Source organism: Mastigoproctus giganteus, chromosome 9 (genome assembly GCF_048544385.1).
Source record: "Mastigoproctus giganteus isolate SK-2022 chromosome 9, ASM4854438v1, whole genome shotgun sequence".
Classification (NCBI taxonomy): domain Eukaryota; kingdom Metazoa; phylum Arthropoda; class Arachnida; order Uropygi; family Thelyphonidae; genus Mastigoproctus; species Mastigoproctus giganteus.
In genome coordinates this window covers 165,618,113-165,637,762 of record NC_143583.1, presented here as the reverse complement: position 1 = coordinate 165,637,762, position 19,650 = coordinate 165,618,113, and the positions used below count along the sequence as shown (strand labels likewise).

The window sequence follows — 19,650 nt, the reverse complement described above, 5'->3', positions numbered from 1 at the left end:
CCATTCTGCTCCAATTTGTACATTAGTCTTCCATGAGCCTGAAATCCTGAAATCCAAATATATAATATCAAAATTATTTTTTGCATCCAGTTCCTTTGTAACCACATCATAATATCCTATCAAATTTCTCAGACAAGACTTTCCCTTAACAAACCCATGCTGTGTCTGAATTATTGCTGCAGTCTTGTCTAGATGATCCTGAAATACATCTTTAACCAGTGACTCCATTATTTTACCCGGAACAGAAGTTAAACTAACTGGTCTGTAATTACTCGTGTCACCCTTCGATCCCCCCTTTGTGAATTGGGGATACATTTGCACATCTCCAGTCCGTGGGAACCTCCCCTGAGTCCAAGGACGCTCTCATAATTATGGCTAAGGGTTTGCTTAGTTGCTTTGCCGCCTCCTTTAATATAACTGGATAGATCCCATCCACCCCAGGTGCTTTTCTTATGTTTAACTTCAACAATTTCTCCTACACTTTCCTTTCAGTTATTACAAAATCATTAAGTATCCTGCTACAATTTGATAACCTTCTGCCATTTTCAAACCTTAATAATTCCTCATGTGTGAATGTAGATGCAAAATACTCATTCAGTTTGTTTGCTATCTGAGCAGGATCATCAATAGTCGAAACATCGATGTCAAGTGGACCAATCAGATTCATCCCCTTCCTTTTAAAGTTTATATAAGGAAAGAAATCCTTGCTGTTTTTCTTAGCATCTTTTGCCAAGGATTTCTCGTAATCTGCCTTCGCCTGCCTAACCTCCTTTGTCACCTGATTACAGACTAGCTTATATCTGCCATAGGCTTCTGAGTCGCTTGATAATTTATATGCATCCCATGCATTTTCTTCTCTATTACGAGTCTCATTAGTTCATTAGATAACCATTTAGGCCTAAACCTTGACCAATATTTCTTAATAGGTATGAAACTTTTAGTAGCTTCCACGATTAATTCCTTGAATGCTTCCCACTTAGAATTTACTGTTGGTAACATCGTCAGTTGATCCCACTGTACGGAATTTAAAAACTGTCTGAGACTACTGTACTCACCCTTACGGAAGCAAAAACCCTTTCCTTTACCCCTGATGGTAATTAAATCTTTAAGTAAATCCCAGATCAGTACACTGTGATCACTGCCACCTAGTGGTTCCTTTATCTGCAAATTCTTAATACACGAATGATCACTGCTGATAACCAGATCAAGAGTATTACTTTCTCTGGTTGCCTCTCAAACATACTGCTGCAGAAAACAATCATCCAATAAATCCACAAAAGTCTGACTAGTGTGTGAGTGACCAACCCACAAGTTCCAGTCAATATCTGGGAAGTTAAAATCCCCCATTATAAGACATTTCGATTTACAAGCCCACTTTATTTCTCTATACAATTGTTCATTGTACTCATTAGAGTCATTAGGCCTATAACACACTCCTACTCTTATTTTTGCTTTCGGAGTGCTTATGTCACACCAAACTGACTCAACAGTGCACTGTTCATCTATATCAACTGGATGCACTTCTTTTGATTTTATGTTTTTCTTAATTAACAGCATAACACCTCCTCCCTTTCTATCCCTTCTATCCTTTCTGTACACACTGTACTCCCCAAATTCCAGTTCAGCATTCCTTATATCTGTGCGACACCACATCTCTGCTATCCCAACAATATCCGCCTTTGATGTCTTGACCAACTCTTCAAATTCATCAAATTTATTTTCTATACTTCTAGCATTGGTATACATGCAAGCATACATGCTCCTACTCCTATTCTTAGTTACCCTAACACATCCCATATACCCACCTATTTCAGGATGACTGCCATCCGTCCCTGAAACCCCCAACACCCCACGCTCCAGGTCGCTATTTATTCTAATAGAAGTCCCTATGGACTAAAGAAGTGCGAACATATACCCGATTCATAAAGGGGAATCAAAAGGCAACATAAATAATTACAGACCTGTTAGCTTAACATTTGTTCCAAGAAAAATAATGGAATCACTGGTTAAAGTAAAAATGCACGGCCAGGAATGCAATTAGACTGCAATCAAGCAATCATAGGAGTTGTATTTGTCAAGGATTGAACTTGCCTAACAAATTTGATAGGTTACTATGATGCAGTGCCCAAGGTCTAAAAAAGAAAAAAATGTTGACATCATATACAGTCAGTCCTCGTATAGCATGGTAGTTGTGTTCCTAGAAGCCCTCATGTAATATATAAATAACAGGCCTTATGGGAAAAATAGGGTTAGGCGTCAACCACACAAGATTGAACACACATTTATAACTAAAACATTACCAAACACAATTAATAATCTTAATAAAATATTTATGTATTTTATTACGATTATTATATAATAAAATATTGCTAATGCTTATGCTTTTATCATATGCAAACTTGTTCCTGATGTCTTCTTTCTTTGATTTTCTATCCAAACAGATAACAGACGTAACGGTTAGAATCTCTTCCAATTCTTTATGTCTTGATCTAATGGATTTTGTTCCACTTTGGGTTGTTCCTGCTATAAAAGTTGCTTTTATTTTCTCTGCATTCTTTCTAACTGTTCTCCGCATTGCCTCATTTAGGCCTGTAGTATACAAACAATATTACATGTTCTTTCATTTCACTCAAACCACTAGGCTTTACATACCAACTAAGAAATATTGTTCAAGGTTCAGGACTAAATGGATGTCAGATGAACTAATGAGACATATGGCAGAGAAGGAAAATGCATGGGATACATATAAATTAGCATATGACAGAGAAGCCTATGATAGATATAAGTTGATCTGTAACCAAGTTACAAAGGAGGTTAGGCAGGCGAAGGCAGATTTCGAGAAATATTTGGCAAGGGATGCAAAGAAAAACAGCAAGGAGTTCTTTACTTATACATACTCTGGAATAAAGGGATGAATTAGATTGGCCCACTTGATATCAATAGTTCAACTCTTGATGATCCTGCTCAGCTAGCTAACAAACTAAATGAATACTTTGCATCGACATTCACACATGAGGACTTATTCAGCGAGGGGAATGCCAGAGCTGTATTCAAATTTGGCAGTAAGCTAGAGAATCTTGTAATAACTGAGAGTAAAGTGGAGGAGAAATTGTTGAAGATAAACACAAGAAAGGCACCTAGGGTGGATGGGATCTATCTAGTTATATTAAAGGAGGCAGCAAAGGAAGTAAGCAAACCCATGGCCATAATTATGAGAGCTTCCTTGGACTCAAGGGAGGTACCCACAGACTGAAGATGCAAATGTAACCCCAATTCACAAAGGAGGATCAAAGACTGACAAAAGTAATTATAGACCTGTGAGTTTAACTTCTGTTCCAGGAAAATTAATGGAAGCACTGGTTAAAGAAGCACTGCAGGATCATCTTGACAAGAATTCAGTTATAGCTCAGACACAGCATGGTTTTGTTAAGGGAAGGTCTTGTCTGACCAATTTTATTGGATACTAATGATGTAGTCACAAAAGAATTGGATACAGGGAATAACTTTGATATTATATATTTGGATCTTAGAAAGGCTTTTGATACTGTTGCACATGTAAGACTGCTGCAAAAATTGGAGCAGTGTGGCACTGGTGACAAATTGTTGCTATGGATAAAGGGATGGTTGAGTGGCAGAAGACAGAGTGGTAATTAATGGACACTGCTCATCGGGGACTAATGTTATTAGTGGAGTTCCTCAGGGTTCAGTGTTGGGTCCATTATTGTTTTCTGTATTTATAAATAATATCGATGATGGTATATCAAGCTGAATGTCCAAGTTTGCAGACGATACAAAGGTTGGCAGGGTTGTCAAGGACACTATGCTGCTGCAACAGGATCTTTTATTTTTATTTTTTTATTTTATTTTATTTTATTAATAAAAAGATACACAACAGGTAACCATTAACAGTGTATCTGAGATCAGATCAATAAACATAATAACAATAATGTGAAATCCTACAGGACGATAAACATTGATACAAATTCAAACAATAAAGCATATGTACAAAAGAGGATTGTATTAAGTTAAGTTACCGGTAAAACAAGTAATAATTAATCCGTTAGAGAATAGAAAAATAATATAACAAATAATAAGCTACAATAATTAGATGTGAGCTAGTCACTTTGCAGTTTAAGTGAAGAGGCAAACTTGTGGATGGAGTTCATCAGTGATTGGGAGTTGTCAAAGAAGTCAATGCGAGAGTCATTTGCTGATTTGCTGATTCTGTTCAGTGGACTGAACTTCATTAAGTCCGTGTTGGCAGAGTCAAGGCGAAACGGTGTAAGGTTCCTGACTTGTCTACAGGGAGCATTAAAGTTTATTTTACTCAGGATATCAGATGCTTCATAAATTCCAGTGATTACTTTGGCTAGGAGGGCGATGTCAGCAGTAACTCTTCTAGTGCACAGAGGCCTTAGATGAAAGTAATCACACAGCGATTCATAATACACTGAGTGATAGAATAGAGGATTGCGGTACGTAAGGTAACGGATAAAGTTTTTTTGGACTGCTTCAATTTTGTTAGTTAAAGTCTTTGTGTGAGGATTCCAGATGGGTGAACTGAATTCAAGGATTGGCAGTACAATAGTTTTATAAAGGATAACCGCATATCTGTAGTTTTTGAACTTGTATGTGTTCCGTTTGATGAATCCCAGTGTTTTGAATGCTTTGCTGGTGATTTTAAGGACATGGGCATCGAATTTAGCACTGCTGGAAAAGAGAATCCCTAAGTCGTTAACTTGGTCACACCTTTCGATGATCACAGAGTTAATACTATACTCCGTATTCATTAGTTGTGGAGATCTGCAAGATGAGAAAGAGATAACTTTGCACTTCGAGGGGTTAGCAGACAAGCCATTCAGAGATAGCCACAGAGAGAATTTATTGAGAGCACATTGAAGTTGTTGAGAATCGGTAGTCTCCTTCACTGCTGAGTAAATCTTAAGATCATCTGCATAGAGAGCAACTTGAACATTGGAGGTGTAGATGAAAGAAGGAAGATCATTTACGAAAACAATGAAGAGAAGAGGACCTAAGGGAGAGCCTTGTGGTACTCCGCTTAGTGGTATAAAACAGTCTGAGTTCACTTGATCGATGATAACGCTCAAGGAATGATGTGTAATATAGCTGCGTAGCCATGAGAGCAAAGGGTCACGGATGCCATACAGCTTAAGTTTTTCCAGAAGTTGTTCGTGCGGGACTTTATCAAATGCCTTAGATATGTCTGTGTAGACTGCATCAACTTGTAGGTGGTTATCAAGAGCTTCAGAGGTGTATTGCCAGAAAGGAAGTAAATTTGTGACTACTGACTTGCCACTGCAGAAACCATGTTGATTCTGATCGATAAAAGGCTTGAAGAATTCGAAGAGATGTTTGTGCACTGCTGTGTCGAAGAGTTTAGCCAGGCTGTTTTGCAAGGTTATGGGTCTGTAATCGCATACGTCATTTTTATCACCTTTTTTGAAAATAGGAACTATATTGACCTGCTTAAAGTGATTAGGATACTTCCCCAGCCTGAGAGACAGGTTGAAGATCCGGAGTATGAGGGGTTTCAATGTAGTGACAGTCCTTTTCCAAAATAGGCCTGGAATGTCATCTGGGCCTCTAGTATAGTCATTTTTCATGCTTTTTAATGCCGAGTTTAAATCTTCATCAGTGATAAAGAGATTAATGAGGATATCATCTTTAACAGGTGTGAAGTCAGGAAATGAGGCAGGTCTCAATGTATCATTTGTTTGAATTCTAGAAAAGTGTTTGGCAAACTCTTGAGCAATACTGAATTCGTCAGATAAGAGAATTCCATCTGCGTTTCGGAGTTGTAACTTTCTACTGGTTATGTTCTTATGCTTCATGAAATTCCAGAATGGTTTGATATCTCTGTGAGTAAGCAGACTATCCTGAACTGACTCTGTATACATGTTGTAGGAGTTTAATATGAGAGTTTTCACTTCTTTGCGGAGTTGGCTGAATATTTCATAGTATTGACTGTCACCTGTTTGCTTATATTTGTTTCTGTAGAATTCTTTGGATTTAATTTTACGTATTAGTTCACTATTATACCAGTGCGGGTAGGTAGAGCGTGCGGTAAGATGGGATTGAGGAACAATGTCAGATATAACTGAATGGACACAGTTAATCAGGTTGTTGGTGAGCACATCGATGTCATCCATAGCGTCAGCGAGCTGCTTGTCTACGTTTCTTAGAGCTAGGTTGAGCAGAGGCCAGTCAGCCTTTCTGAAATTGAATCGAGGAGTACGGGAGCTGCATTTGAAGTTATGAGAAGTCACTGTGATGTCAAAAGTAATTGGTGAATGATCCGAGTGAAATATGGGGTTGTCGGTGTGAACATCTATATGAGTAGAGGAAAATATTAGGTCGAGGTAGGCATTTTCTCTGGTTGGAAAGTTGCAAATTTGTTCCAGACCATAGCTGTGAAGCATATTAAAGAGAGCCCTAGTCTGCAGTGATGGAGAAGAAGATTCTAAATTGGCCATTTGACAGTTAAAGTCACCCAAAACCATTGCTATGTCGGCAGATTGAATTAGTGGGAAGATTGATTCCAGCGAGCTTTCTAAGTACTGGAGGTCTATATTAGTTAAGGGAGGTGGAAAATAAAGCAATACTATTAAAACCTTTAACTTGCCAAGATGAAGAAGGCAGTATACTGATTCAATATTTGTGAAATTTGATGCAGTTTCACAGAGTATATGGTTAGAATGTATAATAGCTACTCCGCCTCCACGAGATCCTCTGTCCTTTCTATGGATTGTATATTGTCCATCTATAATCTCCTGATCATCAATATTTATGGAGAGCCAGGTTTCAGTGAGCAGGTAAATGTCGTAAATATGTGAGCCTTGGATTGCTCTGAAGTGGTTTAGGTTGCTAATTATACTCCTGCAATTCTGAAGGTAAACACTGAACAGTTGGGATCTGGGGATTCTATGATGAGAGGAGAACGTAGTATGTGTAGATAGCAGGGTATCTGATTGCTATGCCGGTGGAGAGGAGATTTTGGACTCCCTTGATGGTCTGTCCGTGAAGCGTTTTACTAGAGCCCCTGATAAAAGGGATCTTAGATTCAACACTTTTTCTGTTTGTGATGGAAGGCATGTTATTATAAAAGATGAGTAGGCGGGACATCGTGTCTTCAGAGAACGGACATCTACTCCGAAACCATATTCTTCTTTAATTAGGTTGATAAGATCTTCAGATTTAGTGGAGGGTCCAAGTCTAGAAAGAAAAATTCGGTCTTTTGTGGGAATAATTGTGATATTATACTTGTGTTTGAGTAACTGAGATTTTTCTGCAGTAGTTACATTCTGTGTTTGATGAGTTATGGCTGGAAGCTTGGAGAAAGTACCTTGAGATATAGATGCTTTAATATTTTCTGACGGTTTGTTCTGTTTTGATCTTTGGTGCGATATTTGAGACTGGCAATTAGAAACAGGTTTACTCACTGTGGCGGCAGATCTACAGACAGGTTTGCAGACCTCATTAGATGTGGCAGCAGTTATTTTTGCATATGTTGCCTTAACTGATGTTGAAGAGGATTCCGCTTGGTGACTCTGAGCTTGTGAAATAGAAGTACAGACAGAACTGTTCCACAGAGGAGAGTAGGTGGGAGGAGTGGTTCTATTTACATCAGAAGAATCATCTAACAAAGTCTGTTTGGCAATAAATTGCTCAGTTGAATGACTTGAATCATGAATGTTAGCAGGCTTGGGCAAGTTAATATTTGCAGCAGTAGAACTATTGAGGCCGGTGGAAGGTGAAGATCTGGTCTCAGTACTGAGGGCATCGTCAGTTAATGAAGAATTCGTATTCACTTTGAGCCCATTGGTGTCGAGAGTAGGTTCAGAATTCTTCCTAGCTTCCCTTAAGTGGCAAGACATAACTGATGTGAGATTTTTAATTTGGGCGTTAATGTCAGAAATTTCAGCCTGTTGATTAGCTAATATTGTTTTTATACCACAAATCTCCGTGTATAGCTCGCTGTTTCCTTCATTGAGTGTATTAGAATCCAGGAGAATTTCAGAGTTTGCAGTATGAGGTGCACTGATTAGGTGAGTTTGAATGAGGATTTTCTGCATAGTGTTAAAGAGTAGTTCCTGGAATTCAGTTGATTGCAGAATACCAAAGGTTGGATTCAGAGTTTCCATAGGGAAGGAGTTAGCGCTGAGATCTTCTGACAGCACAGATGTTTGAGTTGATGCATCTGAGATTTGATGCGACAACAAAGAAGGATTAGAGGCTTCATCCATGTACGATTCAGAGTCGGTATTTCTAGTTATTGGCATGATATTTGTCTCAAATGTACTAGAGTACGGCATTTCAACTTTGTTAGCCGAAGAGGAGGAAAGTGACTCAGGTTCCGTGCTGTTTGGCGTTGCAACAGTTATAGGGCTTTTCTGAGAATTTCTGAGTCGACATCTATCACAACAGAATGATTTCCGCCGACTTTTATTTAATTTTTTCAGGTCAGAATGTGTACAGTCATTGCATATTAATTGTTTGCACTCAATACATTGGACAATGGGGTCAGAGCTGGTCCCACAGATGGTGCAGATGTTAGAATTTTGACAGGAGGTAGTATTTGTCATATTGAATTCAGTTACTGTAGTTTTACTAGATAATTTAATATCACCACAGTTGTGGTTTAGCAAGCAATAGGCACTGTGACCAGCCGGTCGCCTTAGTTGCCCTGCAGTGAAATCCATAGGGAGCAGGGGACTAAGTAGGGAGGGAAGAACAGAGCGGCTAGGCAAAACTCTAATGCCTGGTCAAGGTCAAGTGTCTGTTGGACACATGTATAAGTTGAACTACAAGATAATGGCTGAAAGCGCTTGTATGGAGTAGCGGAATGAACATGCAGAAATTCATTTAATACTTATCTGTTGTCCGTTCAAATAATACAGTACTTGCACCTGGCAGTCCAAGGGCCTATCCTTATGTGGTGGCACTAATAGGAACTTAATACTTTAAATAAAAAACACACAAAACAAGAAAAGTTTACGGAGCATATCATACAGACAGCCGGACACAATCATCCCCCTAGCGGAAAAAAGAAAGGTTGAGCAGATGGGCTGAGACGTGGCAAATGAAGTTTAACATTGACAAATGTAAAGTACTACATATAGGAAACAGCAAACCCAGAGCAACATATCAACTCTGTGGTACTACACTGACAGTGGTAGAGAATGAAAAGAACCTGGGGGTAATTGTGCAGGGAGATATGAAGTTTTCTGAGCAGTGCAGACGGGCTGCAAGGGTAGCTCATGGTGTCTTATCAATGATATACAGGAATTTTTCTAGCAGGGATAGAAGGATGTAGAGCTGCTGGAATGAGTTCAGAGAAGGGCAACAAGGTTAGTGAACGGAACGAAGGGTTGCTCTTACGAAGAAAGGCTTAAGTTTTGCAAATTACAGTGTCTGGAGACTAGGCACCAGCGAGGTGATCTGACAGAGGTGTACAAAGCCTTGAATGGTTTGAGCATGCTCAATGCTGATGGGATACTGCCTCTTGCTCAGAATAATCACCTGAGAAAGCATAAATTCAAATTGAGGAAAGACAGATGTAGGATAGATGTGCGGAAATTTGCCTTTAGCCAGCAGGTAGTTGTTTGGCGGAACAGACTTCCATCCCTTGTTGTGGAAGTTGATAGCCTAAATAAATTTAAGACTCACCTGGACAGATATTTCGGAAGAACGTAGGGGTGAAGTGGAAGGGGGTTTTTTTTTTTTTTTTTTTTCTGGCTGATGCTGCATAAGCTTGCTTTCTTGCATCATATGCCTCTACTAATGCTAACCAGTTCACTCACAATTTCATATTTTTAGAAACTATTTTCTTTTTCTCTATAAACCTGCAATATCTTCACCAAACACACTTACTTTTCACACTTTTTCGAGTATGTTACTTATTTTTGGGGAATAAAGCATAATTACAGGGAAAAAAAGAACAAAAATGTGGAGGCACGCTTGATACTCACAAACAAAGCAGAGCGCATGTAGCAACTGAGTAAACAATGCAGTAAGTGTTGTGTTTAGCTGGGGTGATTCCACCGTGTTCGACTGCCATTTCTTATAAATGCAATGTCGAATCATGCATAAGCGAATTTGGTTCATGTTATATGTGACATCATACCCCTATTTAGAAATCATGTATAATTGAATTCGTGTAGTGTAAACACGTATTAAACGAGGACTGAATCTACTTTGATTTCAGGAAAGCTTTTGATACTGCTGCACATAAAAGACTGCTGTACAAACTGGAGCAATGTGGAACTAAGGGCAAGTTACTGCTATAGATAAACAGATGGCTAAGTGGAAGACAGAGAGTGGTTATCAATGGGTACTGCTCTTCATGGGCTAATGTTATTAGTGGAGTTTCCAAGGTTCACTGTTGTTTTCAATATTTGTCAATAATATTGATGAAGGTATATAAGGCTTAATGTCTAAGTTTGCAGATGATACAAAGGTTGACAGGATGGTTAATGACAGTCATCAGGGTGAGCTACTACAACAAAATCATGGGAAAATTGGGTCAATGGGATGAGAAATGGCAGTTGAAGTTTAACGTTGACAAATGCAAGAACACATGGGTTGCAATAACCCTAGAGTAACTTATCAACTTTGTGGTACTACACTTAGCGTAGTGGAGAAGGAAAAAGACCATGGGCTAATTGTGCAGTCAGATATGAATTTCTCTGTGCTGTGCAGACATGCTGCCAGGACAGCTCATGGGGTTTTGTCAATGATATACAGAACCTTGGCTAACAGGGATAAGGAGGGGTTTATCTCTTTGCATGGTTAGGCTGCATCTTGAGTACTGTCTGGAGGACTCACTTCAGGAAGGATGTGGATCTCTTGGAAATGGTGCAGAGAAGGGCAAACAGGTTGGTGAAGGGAACAAAAGGTTGCTCTTACTTAGAAATGCTTCATTCTGCAAATTGGAGAATCTCCAGACAAAGCATCTGCGGAGAGATCCATTTGATATGTTCAAAGACTTGACCGGATTGAGTAAGCTTAATGTTAAGGGTATTCTTCCACTTGCTGAGATTACACACGAGAGGGCACAAATTCAAGTTGTGGAAGAGCGGCTGCAGGACACGTGTGGAAGTTTATCTTCAGCCAGAGGGTGGCTGATTGTTGTAACAGGCTTCCATCTGTTGTTGTGGAAGTGGATGGGCTGAATAAATTCAAAGGAGAACTAGACAAATTCTTGAAGGGTTCAGATGGTTGAGGGCTCATATGAACTGTTTTCTTTTGGCTGATGCTATATAAGCTTGCTTTCTTGGAACTTTTGCTATTACTACTATTGGTATACCACCTTTTCTCACAGTTTTGGTGGTTGACTCTTGATAACTCATGACCCTAAGGTTCCATGTTGTATGAAAATATGAGTCTGCACGTGTGTGTGTGTGTGTGTGTGTGTGTGTGTGTGTGTGTGTGTGTGTGTGTGTGTGTGTGTGTGTGTGTGTGTGTGTGTGTGTGTGTGTGTGTGTGTGTTCCTTACCTCTTTTATTCAAGCTTCTTTTACAGCTTGTTTTTTTATGATTTTTATATATTCATTATAATTGTCCTTTTGCTTTTCTGTGACAGCTCATGTGGTTCTTATTCATAAAATTTCTTTTCTCTTTTTTCATAATATGCAGGTTATTCTTCTATTCTTTATTACTACCATTATTCATATACATATATAAATATACAGTGTGTGAGTGTATACCCTTATTAATGAACTGTATAGACATATCAATTTGCATAACACTTCTGATGCATGTATGTATTAAACAGTATTCCAAGTGCTGTGCCATAATGCATATAGGGCACCTCCGTAGCCAGGTGGGAAGGAGCAGCAGTGTGTAGCACAAGCTTCTTGATTAGACCGGGGTTCGAGCCCGTCACCACCAAATACGGAGCATGCGGAAAGGTCAGGGAATGACCACCGCACCGGAGCAATATGGCCTTAGTTGCTAATGCTCTTAAAAAACCAAATAACAAATAACAATGCATATAGGCAGTCATTTTTATGTGGTCAATATGCAAATGAAGTAAAAGTATATAAAATTAACTGCTTAATCCTGTTGAAACACTGATTGAACAGTGGGCTATTAGCATCAACAATTCACTTTTGTTTATAGCTTGGCACACATTTGTATTTGATTTTTGCTTGTGTTGAGGTTAATTTATGTACATAAAATAAACTTTAGAAAAACGTTTGGAGTTTTTTTTTTTTTTCATATTTAGCGCTTAGTCCAAAAGTAAGTGATGTTTGCTTTTATCTATGAATTCCAAAGTTTTAATTTTCAGCCATTATTTACAAATTTTTGGAATCCTGTTATTATTCAACATTCTGAAAATTAAGGCACACTGAATGGGCTTAATCAAATATAAGTAGCAGTGGGTGTAATAAATGGTTCACTGCATTTCTCTACATTCATCATGCTTTTGGTATCATGTCATAATTTTCATTATACTGTATTATACATTTAAGTTGATGTGTCTATCTTCTCTATGTTTTGCTGCCTGCTATCCATTTCTTTGTAATATATTTAAAATTAACCACATTAAGCACTCAGGAATATATTAAAAACTAACCACATTAAGCACTCAGGAATATATTAAAAACTAACCACAGGTATATACTAATAACTAACAACATATATATACACATATATATATATATATATATATAGATAGATAGATACACACGTGAAGGCAAATGCAACTAAAGCACATATCACAACAATTGCATCTAAAATATTCCAGGGGTCTCTACAGTAGGAACCAGGATGAAAGATAATTCCTTGATCGACAACCTACAAAAAAAAAAAATAAAGAATCAATTATTTACTAATTAAATCAAATATTTTATACAGATATTTGCATACATGCTAACTTTATTATTACTATTTTGGTAGAAGTTTTCCAATATTCATGTGCCTTTTATAGTTTTCAGCAATTTTAGCTTTTTTTTTTTTTTTTTTTTTTAAATGTCCAATATATGTTTTTATGTTTTCTTAATGTAATATGATATAATGTTTGTTTGTTTGTTTGTTATTTGGTTTTTAGGAGCATTGGCAACTAAGGCCATATTGCTCCGATATGATATAATATTACCTTTGAGAGGCATATGCCTCTCAAAGGTTATACCTGTACAATATTTTACAGGTATAATAGCTACAAGCTTAAAGTTAAGAAAATCAGCACTTCCTGCATTAGAACAAAGTTGCATTTTATTTCTTAATATATACATAAAAAAAAAAATAATAATATAAAAAATTTAATGGCATGAATTTGTCTCACTTATTTTGTGTCTTCCATGTTTTAATTCACACTGAAAAACTTAGTAAATCAATACTGAGATTCTCTACCACAAAAGCAGCACAAAGGTATTGCCTTGATAACAGAAAATAATAACACGAAGTATCAACTTTTGTATATATTTCTTAGGAAATAAAATGCATTGTACATGGTCAATTCTTCTAATTATTTGCTCTGAAAAAATTTTTTGCACATGTGCAGTTTGCCCGAGGATTTTTTTCAGTTATTTTCCATGAATATTGTTTATTCCAAATGTATTGCATGTCACACACTACAACAGGGGAGAAAAATCCTTTCCTTTTACAGGTAGAGGTGCTATTTATTTCCACTTATAACATCTTTAACTATTTAATGGTATAAACTATTCAACAAACTGGATATTATTAAATGGACAATTGTGCTTGTGAACAGTTGTATTAAGGGGGGGGGGGAGAGAGAGAGAGAGAGAGAGAGAGAGAGAGAGAGAGAGAGAGAGAGAGAGAGAGAGAGAGAGAGAGAGAGAGAGAATAATTTAATTTAAAACTCAAAATTCTGTTTCTTTAAATTCAAAAGTACTTATAGTTTCACTTTTCAAACCTACTTGTATTAAACTGAAGTAGTGCATGATTACAATGAGTTTTTGGATAAAGTATAATAATATTAATTAATTTCCTGACATGGATTTCATTTAATCAATTAAATACAACAGGCAAGCAGCAGCAATTACAGTATTTATATTTCTCCATGATATAATTAATGTAACCCAATACCGAGGTACAACTTAAAGAAAAGTATACTATATACTTCATAATTATGTATACATACAAAATCATCTACAGTGGAGCCTCAAGTTCCATTAACATTGATATCACATATCCTCGAGAAACAATTTACCATCCATAAGAGCCTTCATTTTAAGGACTGATGATATTTGCAGGAACCAACGGCCTTCTTATACAACTGGGAATGATGCATAGGTGGAAATTTCTGGCTATATGGGAGGAGTCTTGGCCAATTAGCAAGTGGAACATCCCACATATGTTCTTCAACATTCTCAACCAATAAGCTTCTTTGTTATTGTTCAACATGTCACTGCTTCATTTTGAAATGTAAAATGGGCACAGTTATTTTTTGTTAATCTTCTGTTTCATGCGGTTGTCGGTGTAAACAGAGTGCATTTTTATGAACTGTAATTAATTTAATTGTGGTTCTTTTTTGAATTTATTAATAATCATATCTCCTAAAGTGCAAGTTAAGAATAAAATTTCCATTAAAGTGAAGCAGGAGACAATAAAAAAACATGGAGTAAATACTTCTTAAAATTATGCAAGAACTTTTTCAGTTCTATTAATGTAAAAGGCTGATTATATGGAAAAGAAGCTAAATTAGAAAAATTGATCTTGCACCACTCAACACAAGATTTAATATGATTAAAATGTGTATCATATGCAGCAGCAGCAGCTGATACTGCAGAGAAAGCTTCAGCTATCTTGGCAGGAGATGACAAGTCATTACCCCCTCAAGCAAAGGACTGGGGAAGGAGCTTGATGATATTTACCATTCAGAACCTGAATTATTTTCCAAATTAACCTGGATTTTGTGTCTTTGTAAGTAGTGCTGGAAAATTTTAATCCAACATTCTCATTTGGTCTTCCATCTGATTTGTCATGATTTGGCTTTGTGTTTCCCATAATTAATGAGGTTATAGCAGTGGGAAATTCACAGAATTGGTTCCAGGCTTTAATCTTCCTTGATTTCGCAAGGGCACAGTCCTTATTCTACCAGTGATTGTAAAGATATCTACCTGATCTTGGTATTGATATTAAATTTTTTGTATTGTTATACAGCAGAATCTAATATTTGGTTAGTGATATGGGCAGTTACATCTTCAATAGGAGAGGACTGAATCATTGATCATTAAGATGGATGTGTTTTCAGTCTACTTAGGGAAGTACCAAGAGAGAGATTCAACTTGAAAACCAAATGGCCAACTGAGTTTGCATTTTAGAGATAATAGGAAATAATCACTGCGTTGTGGATCACTCAGCACTGACCATCTCATACTCAGGTTTGTATATAGAAGGAGAACATATTGATAAATCTACAGTAGATGGAGTAGGTGACAGGAGATAAATATGCGTGTCAGACCCAGTGTTTAATAAAGTGAGTTGGTAGTCATCCAGCAAAGATTCTATTAGCCTATCTCTAGCATCCAAGTGAGAAGATCTCTAAAAAAAGGTTTGTGGTCATTCGGATCTAAAATACAAAGTAGACATGAAAGCTGAGGTATTACAATATCAAGATCACTATGAGCAAGTGAAATGTTTGGAGGGATATCAATTGCGACAATGGTCAAAGAAATTACAATAGAGATGAATACCACCACTATTTCTAAGTCAGTTGGGAGAGGAATATGTCTGGCTGAAGTACTGGATTTAATGAGCATTGCAACTCCCCCATGAGCTGGTGATTCTATGCTTCTGTTGAGTCTGTAGATAGTATAGTTTCTCACCTTAGGAAATACCCTAGGGTTTACATAAGTTGCCTGTAGGCCGAGACTAACAGGATCATATTGTTCAACTAGATCTGCTAACTCAAATATTGCCACACAAGCCTCAGAAATTCCACTGAATTATATTCTGAATTATTAAGTTTTAGACTTGTTTGTTTGTTTGTTATTTGGTTTTTAGGAGCATTAGCAACTAAGGCCATATTTCTCCGGGGATATGCGGTGGTCATTCCCTGACCTTTCCGTATCCTCCGTATTTGGTGGACACGGGCTCGAACCATGGTCTAATCAAGAAGTGTGTGGCACACACTGCTGCTCCAGCCCACCTGGACACGGAGGCGCCAGTTTTAGACATGGATCCTTGATCTGACTGCTTCTTTGAGAAGCAGTCAGATCAGATTTTTGATGGTCCTGTTCTCTCTTACCTTTCTTTGGAAATACACGGCAGCCTTCATCAATGTTATCTTCAGCATAGCTTCAGTATTGCATCATTTTCGTCCTTTGTTCATCTATTTCCATGTTAACAAAATTCAATGTTTTGATGGCAACAACCTCCCTTTGTTGCCATCAAAACATCGTGCTTTCATTCGTTTAATTCTTGTGAGGTTGGCTCTTTGGCGGGTGCTATAGTAATTGCAATGTAAGTTATCTCATCAGCTGTATCTGATATGTGTTTTTTCTCATAGGTTAGAATACTGATCAGGCCCAGGTGGCCAGAGATATATTCGGAGCAACCAAGGCATCTGTTTGAATGGAAACCATTTTGTAGCTTTTAACAGTAGATGAACATTAGTGTGCAGGCATGCCTCTTAAGATTTGTTTTCATGCTTCTGATAAATTACTTTCTTTTCTACCTTATACTTCAGGATTTTTTTTTCAAGTTTCCACAGTTCACAAGTCTTAAAGAAGGCTGGATGATTTCCTTTGAAATTTGGCATATATGAAGAGAAACAGTACAATCTGATCAGTTGTGATCTTTTAACCCACAAATAGGGCAGACTGCTTCACCTTGTTTTGTCACCTGCTAATAATCATATTAATAATCAAATTAGTCAAACAAGACTTCCCCTAAACAAACCCATGCAGAGTCCGAGCTATAACTGAAGTCTTGTTTAGATGATCGTGCAATGTTTCTTTAACCAGTGCCTCCATTAATTTCCCTGGAACAGAAATTAAACTAACAGGTCTTAATTACCTGTCACCCTTTGATCTTCCTTTGTGGATTGGGGTCACATTTGCACATCTCCAGTCCATGTGCACCTCCCCTGAGTCAGGGAAGTTCTCATAATTACGGCTAAGGGTTTGCTTACTTCCTTTGCCACCTCCTTTAATATAACTGGATAGATTCCATCCACCCCAGGTGCCTTTGTTATGTTTATCTTCAACAATTTCTCCTCCACATTACTCTCAGTTATTACAAGATTATCTAGATTACTGCCAGAGTTGAATACACTTCTGGCATTCCGCTACATGAATAACTCCTCATGTGTGAATATAGATGCAAAAAATTCATTAAGTTTGTTAGCGACCTGAGCAGGATCATCAGAAGTTGAACCATCAATATCAAGTGGACCAATCTGATTCATCCCCTTTCGTCTAGAGTTTACATAAGTAAAGAACTCTTTGCTGTTTTCCTTTCCATTCTTTGTCAAAGATTTCTTCTTTTTTGGTAGTTGTTCGCGCATCAGCTTCTGCGGCCATAATGCACATCCCAAGGTTTTGCAGTACTTTGATCCAAGCCCAAGGTGGGATTTGAACCCACGACCTTTGGGTTGCTAGGCAGGCACTTTACCCACTCGGCTAGCCGGTCGGCGTCAAAGATTTCTCGTAATCTGCCTTTCCCTGCCTCACCTCCTTTGTGGCTTCGTTACAGACCAGCTTACTTCTAATAGCATTAGGAGAGGCATATGATGCAAGAAAGCAAGCTTATGCAGCATCAGCCAAAAAAAAAAAAAAAAAAACAACTTCCATTTCACCCCTCCAACATTCGTTCAAAATACCTGTCCGGCTGAGCCTTAAACTTATCTTGGCTATCAACTTCCATGACAAGGGATGGAAGTCTGTTCCACCAACCAAACACCCGCTGGCTAAAGGAAAATTTCCGCACGTCTATCCTACATCTGTCTATCATAAATTTGAATTTATGCCCTCTCAGGTGATTATTCTGAGCAAGAGGGAGAATCTCATCAGCATTGAGCATGCTCAAACCATTCAAGGCTTTATACACCTCTATCAGATCACCTCGCTGGTGCCTAGTCTCTAGACACTGTAATTTGCAAAACTTAAGCCTTTTTTCGTAAGAGCAACCCTTTGTTCCATTCACTAATCTTGTTGCCCTTCTCCATACTTATATCAGCAGCTCTACATCCTTCTTGAAATGAGGCCTCCAGACCTGTATACAGTACTCAAGGTGTGGCCTGATCATTGCCTTATACAAGGGAATAATCACCTCCTTATCCCTGCTAGAAAAATTCCTGTATATCATTGACAAGGCACCATGAGCTACTCTTGCAGCCCATCTGCACTGTTAAGAGAACTTCATATCTGCCTGCACAATTACCCCCTGGTTCTTTTCATTCTCTACGACTGTCAGTGTAGTTCCACAGATTTGATATGTTGCTCTGGGGTTGCTGTTTCCCATATATAGTACTTCACATTTGTACAGGTTAAACTTCATTTGCCACGTCTCAGCCCATCTGCTCAACCTTTTCAGATTCTGTTGCAGCAGCATAGCGTCAGTAGTGTCTTTAACAACCCTGCCAACCTTTGTATTGTCTGCAAACTTGGACATTAAGCTTGATATACCATCATCAATATCATTTATAAATACAAAAAGCAATAATGGACCCAACACTGAACCCTGATGGACTTCACTAATAAAATTAGTCCACAATGAGCAGTGTCCATTGATTTCCACTCTGTTTTCTCCCCCTCAACCATCCCTTTATCCATAGCAGCAATTTGCCTCCAATGCCACATTGCTCCAATTTGTGCAGCAGTCTTCCATGTGCAACAGTATCAAAAGCCTTTCTAAGATCCAAATATATAATATCAAAATTATTCCCTGCATCCAGTTCTTTTGTGACTGCATCATAGTATCCAATCAAATTGGTCAGGCAAGACTTTCCCTTAACAAAACCATGCTGTGTCCGAGCTATAACTGAAGTCTTGTCTAGATGATCCTGCAGTTCTTCTTTGACGAGCGCCTCAGTTAATTTTCCTGGAACAGAAGTTAAACTCACAGGTCTGTAATTACTTGTGCCAGCCTTTGATTCTCCTTTGTGAATTGGGGTCACATTTGCACATCTCCAGTCTATGGGTATCTCCCCTGAGTCCAGGGAAGCTCTCATAATTATGGCTAAGGGTTTGCTTACTTCCTTTGCTGCCTCCTTTAATATAACTGGATAGATCCCATCCCCCTCGGGTGCCTTAATGTTTATCCTCAACAATTTCTCCTCCAATTTCCTCTCAGTTATTACAAAATCATCTAAGCTCACTGCCAAAGTTTACTTAACATCTGGCAATCCCCTTCCTGAATAACTTCACATGTGTGAATGTAGTTGCAAAATACTCATTTAGTTTGTTAGTCACCTGAGCAGGATCCTCAACTGCTGAACCATCAATATTTAGTGGACCAATCTGATTCATCCCTTTCCTTCTAGAGTTTACATAGTTAAAGAACTCTTTTCTGTTTCTCTTTGCATCCTTTGCCAAGGATTTCTCATAATCTGCTTTTGCCTGCCTATTCTGTTTTGTGACTTGGTTACAGACCAGCTTATATCTATCATAGGCTTCCATGTCACCCATTAATTTATATGTATCCCATGCATTTTTCTTCT

General features: G+C 38.0%; 1 protein-coding gene across 1 annotated transcript in view; it reads right to left on the bottom strand.

Annotated features, from left to right (window-relative positions):
- LOC150080869 (voltage-dependent calcium channel type A subunit alpha-1-like) overlaps positions 1 to 19,650 on the bottom strand; it is a 1,489,217-nt gene that overhangs the window by 952,558 nt on the left and 517,009 nt on the right. Inside the window, exon 22 of the mRNA XM_090381686.1 lies at positions 12,712 to 12,818. Within this exon, the coding sequence (XP_090237812.1) occupies positions 12,712 to 12,818 (107 nt within the window). The remainder of the gene's footprint in view (positions 1 to 12,711; positions 12,819 to 19,650) is intronic.